Source organism: Salvelinus sp. IW2-2015, linkage group LG4p (assembly GCF_002910315.2).
Source record: "Salvelinus sp. IW2-2015 linkage group LG4p, ASM291031v2, whole genome shotgun sequence".
In the NCBI taxonomy this organism is placed as follows: Eukaryota; Metazoa; Chordata; class Actinopteri; order Salmoniformes; family Salmonidae; genus Salvelinus; species Salvelinus sp. IW2-2015.
The window spans coordinates 8,233,851-8,251,787 of NC_036841.1; the positions used below are offsets into that span (position 1 = coordinate 8,233,851).

At 41.5% G+C, this 17,937-nt stretch overlaps 1 protein-coding gene across 1 annotated transcript in view; it reads left to right on the forward strand.

Moving 5' to 3' along the window:
* The first annotated feature begins 940 nt into the window (after positions 1-940).
* LOC111959848 (A disintegrin and metalloproteinase with thrombospondin motifs 15) overlaps positions 941-17,937 on the forward strand; it is a 24,532-nt gene continuing 7,535 nt past the window's right edge. The window contains exons 1-6 of the mRNA XM_023981670.2: positions 941-2,216; positions 3,899-4,031; positions 11,047-11,214; positions 11,675-11,958; positions 12,197-12,374; positions 12,855-13,030. Coding sequence (XP_023837438.1) covers positions 1,239-2,216; positions 3,899-4,031; positions 11,047-11,214; positions 11,675-11,958; positions 12,197-12,374; positions 12,855-13,030 — 1,917 coding nt within the window. The 5' untranslated portion in view covers positions 941-1,238. The remainder of the gene's footprint in view (positions 2,217-3,898; positions 4,032-11,046; positions 11,215-11,674; positions 11,959-12,196; positions 12,375-12,854; positions 13,031-17,937) is intronic.

The following is a 17,937-nucleotide window of genomic DNA, read 5'->3' on the forward strand; positions in this document are numbered from 1 at the left end:
CCACAGAACCTTATCTAAACTTTTTTGTTTTACCTTCATTTAACTAGGCAAGTCAGTTAATAAGAACAAATTCTTATTTTCAATGACGGCCTAGGAACAGTGGGTTAACTGCCTTGTTCAGGGGAAGAACGATATATTTTTACCTTGTCAGCTCGGGGTTCCGATCTTGCAACCTTTCGGTTACTAGTGCAACGCTCTAACCACTATGCCACCCTTACCTAAACTAACCTAATTTTTACATAGCGCTAACACGTGTCCCTTTTGCCCTTCATCATAAGAGAGCAAAACATGTCATATAATGTAACCAATGAACGCTGACATTACTTGGGGCTCTTATTAGCTTCGAAGTGGCATTGGCAAAAGGACACATGTTAGCGCTATATAAAAAGTAGGTTATTTTAGGTAAGGTTCTGAGTAAACATTTCAACCACAAGGTGGTAGTATTGGATTACAAAATAATGAGATGTCCTTTACGCGCGGGAATGACCAGAGATGCGCACTCTACTGCAGGCGCAACAGGTGTCGTTCTTTTTTCAACTATAGCCTAGAACAGGTTAGACATTGTTGGAAATATTATTAGGCTATTTCTCAATATTTCTTGGGTGTATTTGCATTACGCATCGAGTTTGAACTGTTAGGTCATTAAGCCTAGTTACCTTGTACGATATTTAGTTTGTATAAGATTATAGCTTAATCAATCGATTAGTTATGCCGGATTAAGTCATATTAGTTTCCCCTGAATCTATAACTCACACTGTACAATTGGCACTGTACCAAAAGTGTTACTTTAGTAGGCTACTTTGTGGTTGGCGATGAGTGTTCAACCCATTGCGTCAGAGACGCACTTTTGGTTCCGATAGTGGGAGGAGACAGTTCAGCTTGTGCCACATGTGATCATAATATTTAGAGCGCTACAAGTGGCTGCGGATCAAAGCACAAACCAAGGGGTTAGACCATGTCCAATGAGCTTTTCCAAGGACCTCCCCACATTTCCATTGACAGTTCCCGATGTTTATAAACATGACTCTAGACTGAGAGTCTAACTCACCAAGTCCAAAGAGCAGCCTGGCCTCAATAGTCTGGTTCAATATGGGAATCGATCACATCTTTTGGTCTTTCATCCTTTGAGGACGCTCAACTGCGGCTCTGTGACACAGCGCACTGGATCACATGCAGACTTGGTACCACCAAGGACAGTGGCGGATTTATCGATAAGTAATAGTTTTTGCATTGCAAAGATGACTACGTTTATTGGCTCTCTGTTTATTTTTATGGATGTCCTATTATATGCAAAATTGAACTATTGCATCGAAATAGATTTGTGCGTACCTGTTCGATTAGACCATAAACATTTAGAAAGACATACCATTCGACAGACGGAGGAGAGAAAGAATGACCAACTAGTTGTTTTTAAAATAACGGCTTTCAGTCAAGAATTTTATCTCAACCTTTTACCGGATTCTACATTTATTGCGCCCAACATCCCTCCTCACAGCGGCTCCTTAGCATCAACTTCCTCTGCAACCACAGACCTGAGCCACTGCTTCTACTCTGGCGATGTCAATGCAGACCAGGAATCGTATGCTGCGCTGAGCCTCTGCAAAGGCTTACAAGGCGCCTTTTCTTACCAGGGCATGGAATATTTCATCAATCAGCTTTCGAACGAGCGGGCAGGAAGTGTACATACAGTGAATACTGAGAGAAGAACCCACGTCATACGCCGCCGGGGACGCGACAGGGACTCCAGCGGCAATTCCACCACGAACAGGTGTGGAGTAGGACCTGGTTTGACCCAAAGCATTTCAGGGTCTTTTGAGAAATATAAACACATGAAAGGACTGGAAATGGACAGCCTGACTGAAACCGTATTGAAGAGCTTGGGTAGATCAAAAAGGTTTGCCTCCATCCCTAGGTTTGTGGAGGTTCTTGTCGTGGCTGATGAGTCTATGGCCAAATTTCACGGGGAYGACTTGAAACATTACCTGTTGACCCTGATGTCTGTKGCTKCRARGCTGTACAAGCACCCCAGCATCATGAACTCCATAAACATAGTGGTGGTGRGCTTCATGGTGATCAACGAARCAGAGAAAGGACCCAAGGTTTCCACCAATGCTGCCCTCACTCTGCGCAGTTTCTGTTCTTGGCAGAAACATTTAAACAAATACAATGACAAGCACCCTGAATATTGGGACACTGCAATCCTATTCACCAAACAGGTAAGGAGTGGTAACATGCAGCCTGGTATCAACTCTTTTTGATGTTTGCTTGCAGATTAGCTTCCATGCAATCATCAATTATTTCCATTTGGAATAATTATCTCATTATGTAACCCAACACATTATCTGCAAATACAATACTAAGTGTTCTTTTCTAGACACATCCCTGTGTGTTACATGCAGCCGGATAATTCAGAGACAAGGTGGGTTTGGGTGTCAATTCCTCTTCAATTAAGGAAATCAACTAAAATTCCACTTCCAATTCAAATTTTTACTCAATGCAAAAATGAAAACATTGCTTGCAACTGCACAGCGGACAAGCATCACATCTGTCTTGACATCTTAAAAGTCCCCCTCCTTTTTCCTATCATGAATCACGTTGCAGAAGATTTAGCATAAAGGTCCACACTATTAGGATCACTGAGCCAAAAAACATGCTCATGGAACAAGATTGAACAATATGAACAAAGATTGTTTCACATCTTTCAGGACAGTGGGTATAGCCGGTCACCGACCATAGAGATAGATAGAGGACTCATCTTTATATCTGTGCCATTATAGCATCTGTGAAAGCAGCACCATTGAGGCTACAACGCATAGGAATCCCCACTCACTACTTCGACTACTTTAAATTGGCGGAAGCATGGTGGAAGCCCTCAATGGCGATGCCCATGCTAAAACTACCTTTTGGTCACTAGAGGCCTCTATCATTCTCTATGATCCCAACCTGAGTTGAGAAATTGCACAGGTAGAACAGGCCAGGCAGGGTTTTCACTAGCTCTGGTCCAGGGCTTCAGTGCAGCTTGCTAACAGAAGGCTCAGTATTAGCACTAACGCCCTGGACCAGAGCTAGGATTTTACACACTCATATGGTGGAATGGGAAGTATCCATTTCTCTGTGATGATCCACTCACTTCCAGCTGTGAGCCTTTAGTCCTGCCTCTCAGCCTGGACTCAGCCAGTCTGTCTGTTTTCCATTAAGCCTAGCTTGGCTGGAAGCAATCTGATGCATTGGTTCTCTTTGAGTGCATAGCAACATGCATAACATTTCATTCTGAGACTGATTCTGTCCAACTGTGATCAAAGTGGTGTAAAATGATCCCACTTAAATGGCGAAGATGCCTTGACCTATAAGTTACCCTGTGGGGATAAAGAGTGTTTATTGACTTTATTGTGGAGGGGGTTATTGAATTGAATATTKTAGGCTAGAGGCATGGTGTTAATGTGCTTGTATGAACAATGCAGTTGTATCGGATAAGAATTCTCAGACTCAAATCAAATAAACTAGTATTTGAAAGTGTTGTACAATGGTCAAGTACAATACCTTTTTATCAGTTCCATTGTCAGACAGACCTCTTGGCACGTGGCAGTGGAATTGTTCTTCTCTGACAGCTGTAACATTCCCTAAGCATCTTGCGGATTAAAGGGTTAGCTCACTGTGCCAGATTGTTTGCACATCAGAGAGAGAGACAGGGAGAGAGAGAGATAAAGAAATGGGCTCAACCAGAACAATGGACCAGATTGTGAGTGTTTTCTGCTTTAATATCTACCAAAAGATGGTGGATATGCAATGAAATAACAACACACTTATACGCGTAAGACAAATTACATTACACACCTACACATCTCCCCATCTCATCACATTGTCCAGATGATCACATTTCATTTGTCTTCTGCAACAGGACTTGTGTGGAGCCACAACCTGTGACACCTTAGGCATGGCAGATGTGGGCACTATGTGTGATCCCAAGAGAAGCTGCTCTGTCATCGAGGATGACGGTCTCCCTTCGGCCTTCACCACTGCTCATGAACTGGGTGAGTGAAGATCACTCTTACTTGTGTATTATCGGTATCATTCAGATCAGATCTACCAGTACACTCTAAGAAAAAAGGGTTCCAAAAGGGTTCTCTGGCTGTCCCCATAGGAGAGCCCTTTTGGTTCCAGGTAGAACTCTTTTGGGTTCCAGGTAGAACCCTTTTGGGTTCCATGTAGAACCCTCTATGGAAAGGGTTCTACATGGATCCCAAAAGTGTTCTACCTAGAACCAAAAGGGTTTTACCTTGAACAAAAAATGGTTCTTCTAAGGGTTCTCCTATACATAGAATGTTTATGAAAAACATTCTGATTTGGTGTATAGGAGAACCCTTAGAATAACCATTTTTAGTTAAATCTGTGTAGTGGAAAAGGGTTACAGAAGGATTTTTATGCCTTGAGACCACTGAGTCATGGATTGTGTATGGGTGCCATTCAGAAGGTGAATGGGCAAGACAAATGATTTAAGTGACATTGAATGGGGTATAGTAGTATATGCCAGTTGCACCGGTTTGAGTCAAGAACTGCAACGATGCTGGGTTTCTCATGCTTAAAAATTTTTTTTCCCGGTGTTCAAGAATGGTCCACCCAGCCAAAGAACATCCAGCCAATTTGACACAATTGTGGGAAGTATTGGAGTCAACATGGGGCCAGCATCCCTGTGGAATGTTTTCCAACACCTTGTAAAGTTACGTGCTCGATGAATTGTGGCTGTTCTGAGGGCAAAGGGGGGTGCAACTCAATATTAGGAAGTGTGTATATACTCAAAACTATTAAATAAACACATGGAATCATGTAGTAACCAAAAAAGTGAAAAAAACTATCTAAATATATTTTGTATTTGAGACTCTTCAGTAGCATTCCTTTGCCTTGATGACAACGTTGCAAACTCTTGGCATTCTCCAACCAGTCTTCATGAGGTAGTCACCTGGAATGCATTTCAATTAGCAGGTATGCCTTGTTTAAAGTTAATTTGTGGAATTTCTTTCCTTAATGCGTTTGGCAATAAGTTGTGTTGTGACAAGGTAGGGGTGGTATACAGAAGATAGCCCAATTTGGTAAAAGACCAAGTCCATATTATGGCAAGAACAGCTCAAATAAGCAAAGAGAAATGACAGTCCACCATTACTTTAAGACATGAAGGTCAGTCAATGTGAAAAATTTCAAGAACTTTAGAAAGTTTCTTCAAGTGCAGTCGCAAAAACCATTAAGCGTTATGATGAAACTGTCTCTCATGAGGACCGCCACAGGAAAGGAAGACCCAGGGTTACCTCTGCTGCAGAGGATAAGTTCATTAGAGTTACCAGCCTCAGAAATTGCAGCCCAAATAAATGCTTGACAGATTTCAAGTAACAGACACATCTCAACATCAACTGTTCAGARGAGACTGCGTGAATCAGGCCTTCATGGTCGAATTGCTGCAAAGAAACCATTACTAAAGGACACCAATAATAAGAAGAGACTTGCTTGGGCCAAGAAACACGAGCAATGGAGATTAGACTGTTGGAAATCTGTCCTTTGGTCTGATGAGTCCAAATTGAGAATTTTGCAGTGTCTTTGTGAGATGCAGAGTACGTGAAAGGATGATCTCTGCATGTCTGGTTCTGCATGGAGGAGGTGTGATGGTGTGGGAGTGCTTTGCTGGTGACACTGTTTGTGATTTATTTAGAACTCAAGGCACACTTAACCAGCATGGCTACCACAGCATTCTGCAGCGATACGCCATCCCATCTRGTTTGTGTTTAGTGGGACTACCATTTGTTTTTCAACAGGACAATGACCCAACACACCTACAGCTTGTGTAAGGGCTATTTGCCCAAAAAGGAGAGTGATGGAGGGCTGCATCAGATGACCTGGCCTCCACAATCACCCGACCTCAACCCAATTGAGATGGTTTGGGATGAGATGGACCGCAGAGTGAAGGAAAAGCAGCCAACAAGTGCTCAGCATATGTGGGAACTCCTTCAAGACTGTTGGAAAAGCATTCCAGGTGAAGCTGGTTGAGAGGATGCCAAGAGTGTGCAAAGCTGTCCTCAAGGTAACGGGTGGCTACTTTGAAGAATCTCAAATATAAAATATATTTTGATTTGTTTAAAARAAAATTGGTTACTACATGATTCCATATGTGTTATTTCATAGTTTTGATGTCTTCACTATTATTCTTCAATGTAGAAAATAGTAAAAATAAAGAAAAACCATTGAATGAGTAGGTGTGTCCAAACTATTGACCGGTACTGTATATAAACAATATCTAAAGAAATCCACACACTCTCACACACATTCCTAGAGTAGATTATACAGTATAAGCAAATCCAATGTAAGACAATGGAGAATGAGGTATGTTACAGCATTCTTTCTGTCCCTCTCTCACATGTACACACATACCAGTCTCCCATCCGCACGACACAGGGATTCTTTAGCTAAATAGCCCAGTACTGTACTGCCGGCCGTTACATTGTACAGCGCCATATTTTCCGTTCCATCCTACCCAGAGGGTTTTTCATTTTTTCATGGAATAGAAACACCATAATATTAATCAAATTAATTAAGCAAGTACCAATCAAAATTTTGGACACACCTACTCATTCCAGGATTTTTCTTTATTTGTACTATTTTTACATTGTAGAATAATAGTGTAGATGTCACAACTATGAAATAACACATATGGAATCAGTTAAGAACAAATTCTTATTTACAAGGACAGCCTACTCCTTCCTCCCCATCGGGGAATTGAACCCCGGACTTCCGCGTGCCCTCCCCGTCTCTGGTAATGCCAATATGGAAGACTATCGAATGCTTCCAAAGATGCCCTCTGGAGGTCAAACTAGCACTAACTTGCATTAACAGAAAAAATGTCTGACAATTAAATGACATGCCACAGAATGCTGCACGCAAGGTGTGCCATAGTATGACACAACTTTTAAAGGAGGAACCACTGTACAGTAGACACACGCTTGCACACACACACACACACAAAAACACACACACACACACACACACACACACACACCACACACACACACACCACACACACACAACACACACACACACACACACACACACACACACACACACACACATCATCATCATCACATCATCACATGGTGGGAAAAGCCCAACCATTCCGAATTGATTTACAAATACAGGTCTTTGAAGCTAATTATGTTTAGTCTGATGTCCTAACTGGTTTCTTTGATTGGTCAGAACTGTAGAATTGTTATTTTTGACCTTTTGCGGTAGAATAAGTGTGGGTCATTCATATTATGAATTTAATCACTTTTTRACTGCACTCTTTTTGATTTGAATGACACCTTCCATACATGTTTGCCCATTGTATTAGTGGTCATAAAGTGCACAAAGATAAGTCATGTTGCATACCCCACCCTACCTTGAGACATCCATGCTCACCCGTGTGTGTATGTATGTCTGTGCTTGTGCTTGTGAGAGAGGGAGAGAAAGAGGGAGAATTCTGTAGCAGGCCTCCCTCTCCATTGACTTGCACTGTATAATATACTCTAGKAGTGTGTGAGAGAGAGTGTGTGGATTTCTTTTATATTGTTTTTATTTCATGTCCAGACCAGCTATATACCAACAATTATTAAGATCAGAACATGTTTAAAATCTCAGAAAGAAGGAAAACACTGTAAAATGACTCTGCTTATACTCAAATAGGGGTGCTTATATTTGTCCTGTTTCACTGCATGTACAAGAGGGTAACTTGTACAAGTGTGTTTCTTGTACATTCCAACTCCCCCTGAGACACTCTCAGAGAGCGGGGTCATGGTCAGGGATCAGCCATTATTTACGGCGGTTARGTGCCTTGTGCAAGGGCAGATCAACAGATTTTTCCCCTTGCCGGCTTGGGGATTCAAACTAGCAACCCTTTGGTTACTGGCCCAACACTCTAAGCGCTAGGCTACCTGCCCCCCTGTTTTCAGATAGATATATTGGTCCAGGCAATTTAATACCAACAAGTATTAAGATCTGATTATTTGACCCTGTTCCGTTTGTGAAAATAGCGACAATTTTGCCGGCCGCCCACCATACTGTCATCTACATTATACGATAGTTATTTGTAAATACAGACCAGAGCCATGCAGAGAACCAACCATACACAGAACTCTGCATTTACAAACCAGAATAAAATGTGCTTGCTATTGTGACATCGTGGGGATTTGATCTATGGGGACAGCCGAAGAACCCTTATAGGTTCTAGATAGCATGTGAAGACTAAATAATAATAATAATATATTTATTTTATATAGTGCTTTTCATTACATGTAGAATCAAAGTCACTATTAAAAACAAAAACAACAAAAACTTTTACTAAACAAATGTAGGGATCTGGCAGTACTTGGGTGATGGTCTTCCACAGTTTTAGATGACAGGAGGTTCATAAAGATGTATCTTGAAAGGAGGGAGTATAGATGGAACAGCCAGGCAGGGAGGTAGAAACATCTGACAAACAGGCCACGGAGCTCTTCATTGGGCACCTTGTCGTCTTCGATGTTCACAGCTAATTAATAATATGTCAATGCCCAAGTAGACTTGTATGTTATTATGTTATTGTCAGAGTGAACATGTAAGCATTATGCACGTCTTGCACAAAAGATGATAGGTGTTGATGATGTCATGTGGTGTTAACTAATTCAATTGTAGTCTGTTGTTGCGGATGTACTGCACAGTTCATCAATCTCCATAGAAATGAGATGTTGTAAATTGGACCAAAGAGCATACATAATCCCTCAATGTGTAAACTGCCCTAGGGGGTCCTTGACTCCCCACGTGCACGTGCATATTTTGATTACCAATTCTAATCTGTCAGACATGGGTGGGGGAAAAAAGACCAGGCCCCATTGAAAACTCTTGAACTTTTCTCACCTTCTTCCTTTGATCAAGTGAAATGGGTGTCATTCTGTCCAACAGTCTCATTACCACTGAAGCCATTTTTGTGAATGCTGGTATTATTAATGAGACAACAAGTGACAGTTGCATCAAGTGTTTTCAATCATCCATGTGGAGCTGTGAAAAGGGAGTAAAACCTGAAAACAGATGGKGAAGTACTAGCAGATGTGAGGCCCCAKTGAGAGGCACTGGTTTAAGGTGCACACTTCTATGAACTAATTATTCAATTTCCTTCAAAAAAGGACTGTCATATTTGACATCCATTTGTGAAGTCGTCATTTCCATGTGGGATGAGATGACTTGACTTGTTGTTGGAAACAAAGTCCTCAGTTCCATCTTACTGTTTTCCTTCCACTGCCTGTGAATATTAAACTTCATGTGACAGCATTGTGAAAAGTGTTTGGTTTGATATTTGGAGTGGGATGGAGTTCAAGTGAATAAATTACATTTCACAACATAGTGTATAAAATACATACTAGCCCTACAACATATAGTATAATTGTATGCTATATGATTTAGAAGAGAAAAGTATGGCAATCCCACTTCAGTCCTGCCGTGAACAGATGCATTGAAGAAGACTAGTAAATCTCCTTGACTNGATAGGTGTTGATGATGTCATGTGGTGTTAACTAATTCAATTGTAGTCTGTTGTTGCGGATGTACTGCACAGTTCATCAATCTCCATAGAAATGAGATGTTGTAAATTGGACCAAAGAGCATACATAATCCCTCAATGTGTAAACTGCCCTAGGGGGTCCTTGACTCCCCACGTGCACGTGCATATTTTGATTACCAATTCTAATCTGTCAGACATGGGTGGGGGAAAAAAGACCAGGCCCCATTGAAAACTCTTGAACTTTTCTCACCTTCTTCCTTTGATCAAGTGAAATGGGTGTCATTCTGTCCAACAGTCTCATTACCACTGAAGCCATTTTTGTGAATGCTGGTATTATTAATGAGACAACAAGTGACAGTTGCATCAAGTGTTTTCAATCATCCATGTGGAGCTGTGAAAAGGGAGTAAAACCTGAAAACAGATGGKGAAGTACTAGCAGATGTGAGGCCCCAKTGAGAGGCACTGGTTTAAGGTGCACACTTCTATGAACTAATTATTCAATTTCCTTCAAAAAAGGACTGTCATATTTGACATCCATTTGTGAAGTCGTCATTTCCATGTGGGATGAGATGACTTGACTTGTTGTTGGAAACAAAGTCCTCAGTTCCATCTTACTGTTTTCCTTCCACTGCCTGTGAATATTAAACTTCATGTGACAGCATTGTGAAAAGTGTTTGGTTTGATATTTGGAGTGGGATGGAGTTCAAGTGAATAAATTACATTTCACAACATAGTGTATAAAATACATACTAGCCCTACAACATATAGTATAATTGTATGCTATATGATTTAGAAGAGAAAAGTATGGCAATCCCACTTCAGTCCTGCCGTGAACAGATGCATTGAAGAAGACTAGTAAATCTCCTTGACTSTCATTGTCCTCGTCCCAATGAATCTGTGATTATGTTCCACTGTCAGTGGTCTTCACTACAAACATAAGCAGCTGGTACCAGGCCACGCTAGCGCCGTGAGCTACTGCAGGCTGAGCAAAACAAATGGACATTGCAAACTTAATAAAAGGGGGAAATATCTGCAACCAAACCACCACTCGACAATAGCAAGGTCTCAATGGCTTGTTGAGCAGAGAATGGGATTTTTCCTCTTTTTWAAATCATCCTCTAATTAGTACAGGGGTGTCAAACTCATTCCATGGAGGGCCTAGTGTCTGCAGGTTTTTGTTTTATCCTTTCAATTAAGACCTAGACAACCAGGTGAGGGGAGTTCCTTTGTAATTAGTGACCTTAATTCCTCAATTAAATACAAAGGAGGTGCGAAAACCCGCAGACACTCGGCCCTCCGTGGAATGAGTTTGACACGTGAATTAGAACATTATTGGAATTTGTTGATGATGATTGACATTGGTGAAAATGACGATGAGATGATGAGATGATGATGATGAAATGAACCTGGTACTCTCAAACCAATGTTCTGTATTTTCAGATTTTCTAGTCATCCTGGTCATATTTCCTCCCTGTGCTATTTGTTCTGTCCTTCAGGCCATGTCTTCAACATGCCCCATGACAATGTGAACGCCTGCAAGGAGGTGTTTGGGAAGCTCAAGGACAACCACATGATGTCCCCCACGCTGATCCAGATCGACCGTGCCAACCCCTGGTCTGTGTGCAGCGCAGCCATCATTACAGACTTCCTGGACAGAGGCCACGGTCAGTCAGCCACTCAGCTCGGTCTCTGTCAATTGGAGCTGTCATACAATGTGCATGCATGTGCGTGTGAGTGTGAGTTCTGCCTGTGTAAATTATAGCTGTCATACAAATGTATATATACCCCCCCCTTCTCCTTTGAAAAACATCAGGCTTTGTTCTCACCCTTGCAGCAAATCTAAACAGTTCTTACTATTGGAGTTCTTGAACGGGGCAATGCAATTAGAAGCAATAGCATTGGAGTTCATGGGCCTCTCATGTCAAATACTGTCCCTGTTCAACATCWGCATTAGCTGACTGTGACATATAACGAGCTTCAACGCTTGTTTAATGTTTAAAAAAAGACAAAAAAATTTGCACAGGTATTTGCACTTATTTGGGCTGGAAAATATGACTATGTAATGGTTTACAAAAAGCTTTGCACGGCTGATATCTTGACTCTGTGGTTGTTTTTCTTCGAAAGGGGACTGTCTTCTGGATCAGCCCCAAAAGCTGCTGGCTCTGCCTGAGAGCCTCCCAGGCACCAACTACAGCCTCCACCGCCAGTGTGAGCTGGCCTTCGGTACGGGCTCCAAGCCCTGTCCCTACATGCAGCCCTGCTCCAAGCTGTGGTGCACGGGCAAGGCCAGAGGCCAGCTGGTCTGCCAGACACGTCATTTCCCCTGGGCCGATGGCACCAGCTGTGGCAMCAGYAAGCTCTGCTTCCGAGGGGTGTGCACCGACAAGAACAACACCAATAAGACCAAGGTGAGCACACTCACTGTCTGTGTTCTGATCTGCTTAGTTATTACTATTGATGTAGATGTTGGTAGAGACTGATCTCACAATGAATACAATGATTTCACAATCTAACAACAATAAAACATCTATATCTTTGTAATAATATCTACTGTAAACTATATTTCTGAATGTACACTAAAATGTTACAATTGGTTCTACGTGTAATTTAGAGTACAGGTTCTAAATGTGTGTAGTTCTCCTACAGGTGGACGGTGGATGGGGGACGTGGGGTGTGTATGGGTCGTGTTCCAGAACCTGTGGGGGAGGAGTTCAGCTGGCCAAAAGAGACTGTAACAACCCAGTTCCAGAATATGGGGGGAAATACTGCCAAGGACTCCGTGTGAAGCATCGCTCCTGCAATTTGGACGCCTGCCCAGAATCAGGTAGAACTCATTGTGAAGTTTTAAGTAATCCTTAATTATACTATTTTGAAAAATAACATTTTGCTTCCTTACTTACAAGAAATAAGATTTTCTGAAATGCTAATATGTAAAAATACGTGTGAAACAATGGTTCCACTTTAAAATGACAATTTGAAATGTTAAAGAAAGCCATTAGTCCATGGTAAAGCTTATACAGAAATAATTCATAAGCAAACGTCATGTTATATGAACAGTGGCAAAAGGTAATGTCACATTTGGCAATGCACCAGAAGTAATCAACACGTCTCACTGCACCTATCCGACAATATTTTATTTATTACATTTTTTATTTTTGTTGTCAAGCGTGTATGTAGTGCTCATGAAGACTTTTTGAATGTCCTAAAGCCTTTATAAGTTGCTTCATTAAAGGATGACCCACATGTTTTTTTACAGATGTGTACTCGTATGGATCCACGTTACTAATAAGCATACAATCCATAGGCAAWAGCTTCCGCGAGGAGCAGTGCGAGGCGTTCAACGGATTCAGCCTCAACACCAACAGGCTCTCAGCGTCTGTGGTGTGGGTCCCCAAATATTCTGGAGTGTCACCCAAGGACAAGTGCAAGCTCATCTGCAGAGCCAATGGAACAGGCTACTTCTATGTCCTTGCTCCAAAGGTGAGTACCTGCAGACTGCAGTAGCAACCTGCTGAAGAAAGTTGAGAAAGGCTGTGGAGAAATACATCGGCCTTCTCTTGCCAAATTAGAGTAATCACTTTATTCTTTGACACCCAGTGTCATAAATTATGTTAAATAGGACAGCGGACCATAACTTGTCAATAACCTGCTCATTATATAGTGATCATATACACTTGTCGATTTACACCATATTTAACACCTGTTGCCACATAATTCGTTTTATTTTAATGAGCCGGGTTATGACAAATCTAGCATAAGACGCGCTCAAATAACCACATTTAATTCCAATGAATGTTGTGTCGTTTTGGTTTATCCCTGCACTATTAGAAGTTTCCTTCGTTCTGGACAGTTGGGCTTTTCTATAAATCCCTTTGTTGGAATTAATTATTTATAGTCATGTTTTTTTCATCAGCTGGCGTGTCTATATAATAGATGTGTTATATACTCAACACAACAATTGTCTTGTTCTCATCACTCTGGTTCGTATCCTAATGACGGTGGACACTGTCTATATGAACAGACGCAATGTGTAGGCTACAACCATTGTAAGCAAACTAAGGCATAAGTCATGTTGTCTCTGAAGAGTGTGAAGAAGAATGGCAGCCAGAAGCTTGATTACAGTATTCTATGTCTCTGATATAGGGAAGTGTATAGTGAGAGAGTGCAGAGGTACCAGTCGGCAAAGAGAGAGAGACAGAGAGAGAGAATGTGAGAGAGAAGACAGAGAAAGAAAGAGAGAAAGATAAGAGAGAGGACGTGAGAGAGAGAATGTGTGTGGAGAGAGAGAGAATGTGTGTGTGAGAGAGAGAATGTGTGTGAGAAGAGGAGAGAGAGAGAGGAGAGAGAGAGAGAGAGAGGAGAGAGAGAGAGGAGAGAGAGAGGAGAGAGAGTAGAGAGGAGAGAAGAGAGAGGGAGAGAGAGGGAGAGAAGAGAAGGAGAGAGAGAGAGAGAGAAGAGAGAGGAGAGAGAGAGAGGGAGAGGGAGAGGGAGAGGGAGAGGGAGAGGAAGGGAAGAGGGATGAGGGGAGGGAAGAGGGGAGAGGAGAGAATGTGAGAGCGGTACCAGTCCCGGGCAAAAGAGAGAGGGAGACTGTGTTGTTTACAGCTGTTGTATGTCGGCAAGTATTTACACAACCAACTAACCAACCAAGCAGGGTGTAAACTTGGCAGTAGAAAGCCTAAACAGTATATTGGACCTTTCAGCTTCCCWATCAAATCTAAAAATCTAAAAATCAGCTATTAAAGACTACCAGAACCCACTAGATTCTCCAATTACATTGAATTAACTACAGGACAGAATACAAACCCTCCAACCCAAAAAGGCATGTTGTGTTGATGGTATCCCAAATTAAATGATAAAATATACAGGCCACAAATTTCAATTGGCTATACTTAAACTCTTTAACATCATCCACAGCTCTGGCATCTTCCCCAATATTTGGAACCAAAGACTGATCACCCCAATACACAAAAGTGGAAACAAATTTGATGCCAATAACTACCGTGGGATATGCATCAACAGCAATCTTGGGAAAATCCTCTGCATTATCATTAACAGCATACTTGTACATTTCCTCAGTGAAAACAATGTAATGAGCAAATGTCAAATTGTCTTTTTACCAAATGACCGTACGACAGACCACGTATTCACCTTGCACACCCTAATTGACAAAGAAACCAAAAGAAATGCAAAGTCTTCTCATGCTTGGTTGATTTCAAAAAAGCTTTTGACTCAATTTGGCATGAGAGTTTRCTATACAAATTGATGGAAAGCGGTGTTGGGGGAATTATACAATGTTATAAAATCCATGTACACAAACAAAAGACACACACATTTCTTTCCACAGGGCCGTGGGGTGAGACAGGGATGCAGCTTGAGCCCCACCCTCTTCAACATATATATCAACAAATTGGCGAGGGCACTNAGGGCCGTGGGGTGAGACAGGGATGCAGCTTGAGCCCCACCCTCTTCAACATATATATCAACAAATTGGCGAGGGCACTAGAACAGTCTGCAGCAACTGGCCTCACCCTGCTAGAATCTGAAGTCAAATGTCTACTGTTTGCTGATGATCTGGTGCTTCCGTCCCCAACCAAGGAGGGCCTACAGCAGCACCTAGATATTCTGCACAGATTCTGTTAGACCTGGGCCCTGACAGTAAATCTTAGTAAGACAAAAATAATAGTGTTCCAAAAAGGTCCAGTTGCCAGGACCACAAATACAAATTCCATCTAGACACTGTTGCCCTAGAGCACACAAAAAACTTTACCTACCTTGGCCTAAACATCAGCACCATAGGTAACTTCCACAAAGCTGTGAACGATCTGCTAGAAGGGCCTTCTACGCCATCAAAAGGAACATAAAATTCGACATCCCAATTAGGTTCTGGCAAAAAATACTTGAATTAGTTATAGAACCCATTGCCCTTTATGGTTGTGAGGTCTGGGGTCCGCTCACCAACCAAGAATTCACAAAATGGGACAAACACCAAATTTAGACTCTGCATGCAGAATTCTGCAAAAACATCCTCTGTGTACAACGTGAAACACCAAAGAACGCATGTAGAGCAGAATTAGGCCGATACCCACTAATTATCAACATTTAATTCTACAACCACCTAAAAGGAAGCGATTCCCAAACTTTCCATAACAAAGCCATGACCTACAGAGAGATTAACCTAGAGAAGAGTCCCTTAAGCAAGCTGGTCCTGTTCACAAACACAAACAGACCCCACAGAGCCCCAGGACAGCAACAGCAACACAATTAGACCCAACCAAATCATGAGAAAACAAAAAGATAATTACTTGAAACAATTGAAAGAATTTACCAAAAAACTGAGCAAACTGGAATGCTATTTGGCCCTAAACAGAGAGTACACAGTGGCAGAATACCGGAACACTGTGACTGACCCAAAATTAAGGAAWGCTTTGACTATGTGCACAGTAAGTGAGCATGGCCTTGCTATTGAGAGAGGCCGCCGTAGGCAGACCTGGCTCTCAAAAGAAAACAGGCTATGTGCACACTGCCCACAAAATGAGGTGGAAACTGAGTTGCACTTCCTAACCTCCTGCCAAATGTACAGTATGACCATATTAGAGACACATATTTCCCTCAGTTTACACAGACCCACAAAGAATTCCAAAACAAGTCAAATTTTGATAAAATCTCATATATATTGGGTGAAATACCAGTGTGCCATCAAGATTTACCACAGTGTGCCATCAAGCAGTAAAATGTGTGACCTGCTGCCACAAGGAAAGGACAACGAGTGAAGAACAAACACCATTGTAAATACAACCCATATTTATCTTTATTTATTTTCCCTTTTGTACTTTAACTATTTGCACATAATTTTAACACTGTACATAATATGACATTTAAAATGTGTCTATTCCTTTGAAACTTGTTTACCGTTAATTTTTGATTGATTATTTCACTTTTGTTTATTATCTATTTCACTTGCTTTGGCAATGTAAACATATGTTTCCCATGCCAATAAAGCCCTTTGAATTGAACTGAATTTAATTGAGAGAGAGAGACAGCAGGCATGGACGGTGTTGTTTACAGCTGTGCTATCTCGGCAAGTATTTACACAACCAACCAACCAACCAACCAACCAACCAACCAACCAACCAACCAACCAAGCACTGAAACAAGCTTTTATATCAATACATACCAGACCTCTCTTTCCCTTTGAGCACTCTGATATTTAGACCTGCTTGTTTGCTGTTCTGTCTTTAGATGCTCTAGATAGTTGTTGGATAGAAAAGTGTGGATCCATTTGGGGTCTTTTAGAATGGAATCTCTCTAACAATTACAATATCTAAYAATTACTCCAATCAGAATTGGATCAGAATTGCATCACTGTCCTCTGGATGCAAAGTTGCTGTTCTCCCAATTTCTGCAGAGCGCATCGAGTAGRATTGTATTGCATTGACAGGAGCGATTTTTCAATAATTCCTGGTTGCAAGGGTTTGAGATTAAAGAACAGAGCAGAGTGCACATATTGATATTCCTTACTAATTTGTGAGTTATTTGCAGTTATAACATATTTTTGGTCAGCAAACAGAATTCGTACTGTCATGATAGTCCTGGAAAAGGCATGGTGTGCGCATCACCTGCATGTGGGGTCCCGAGTGGCGCAGTGGTCTAAGCCACTGCATCTCAGTGCTAGAGGCTGTGTCACAATCGGCCATGATTGGGAGTCCCATAGGGCGATGCACAATTGGCCCAGCGTCGTCTGGGTTAGGGTTTGGCCGGGGTAGGCTGTCATTGTAAATAAGAATTTGTTCTTAACTGACTTGCCTAGTTAAATAAAGGTTAAATAAAAAATAAGAATGTGTGCCAGTGAGAGACCCTAGCCTATAAAATAATGATAGCCTGTAGTCTAACTAGATAGCCAATACACCACATATCGTGTAGCCTGGCTAGTTATGTTGATAGTTAACTATTTAGCTATTAGCATGTATTATGTCTTTGTCTAGTCCGATGTCCCTAAAAACTTTCCACTGGCACACTGCAAATGGCCGACATTCAGTTGATGAATGGGTGCCTAAATAAACCAACGCTTCATACTCCGGTTGTAAAACCGTCTCTACAGCGCTGAGTATTGGGAGCTGAAAAAATGTATCTGACACCATTGGAAAGCTGGGGTTCCCCTCTATTCAACATAGGCCATGTCATTCTGACAACTTTAAAATATATTCTTAGAATTAACAAATATCTCCCATGCAGTCAATAGATATCCCCTGAAACCTGAATATTTTGCCTTAGGTTATAGATAAACATGTCTTAGCTAGTTACCTTGCTTTGAAGTAGCCTAATTTAGCCATTTGCCACCTGATTCATTGAATGAGGAAATTATTTTATAAAGACATAAAACGTAT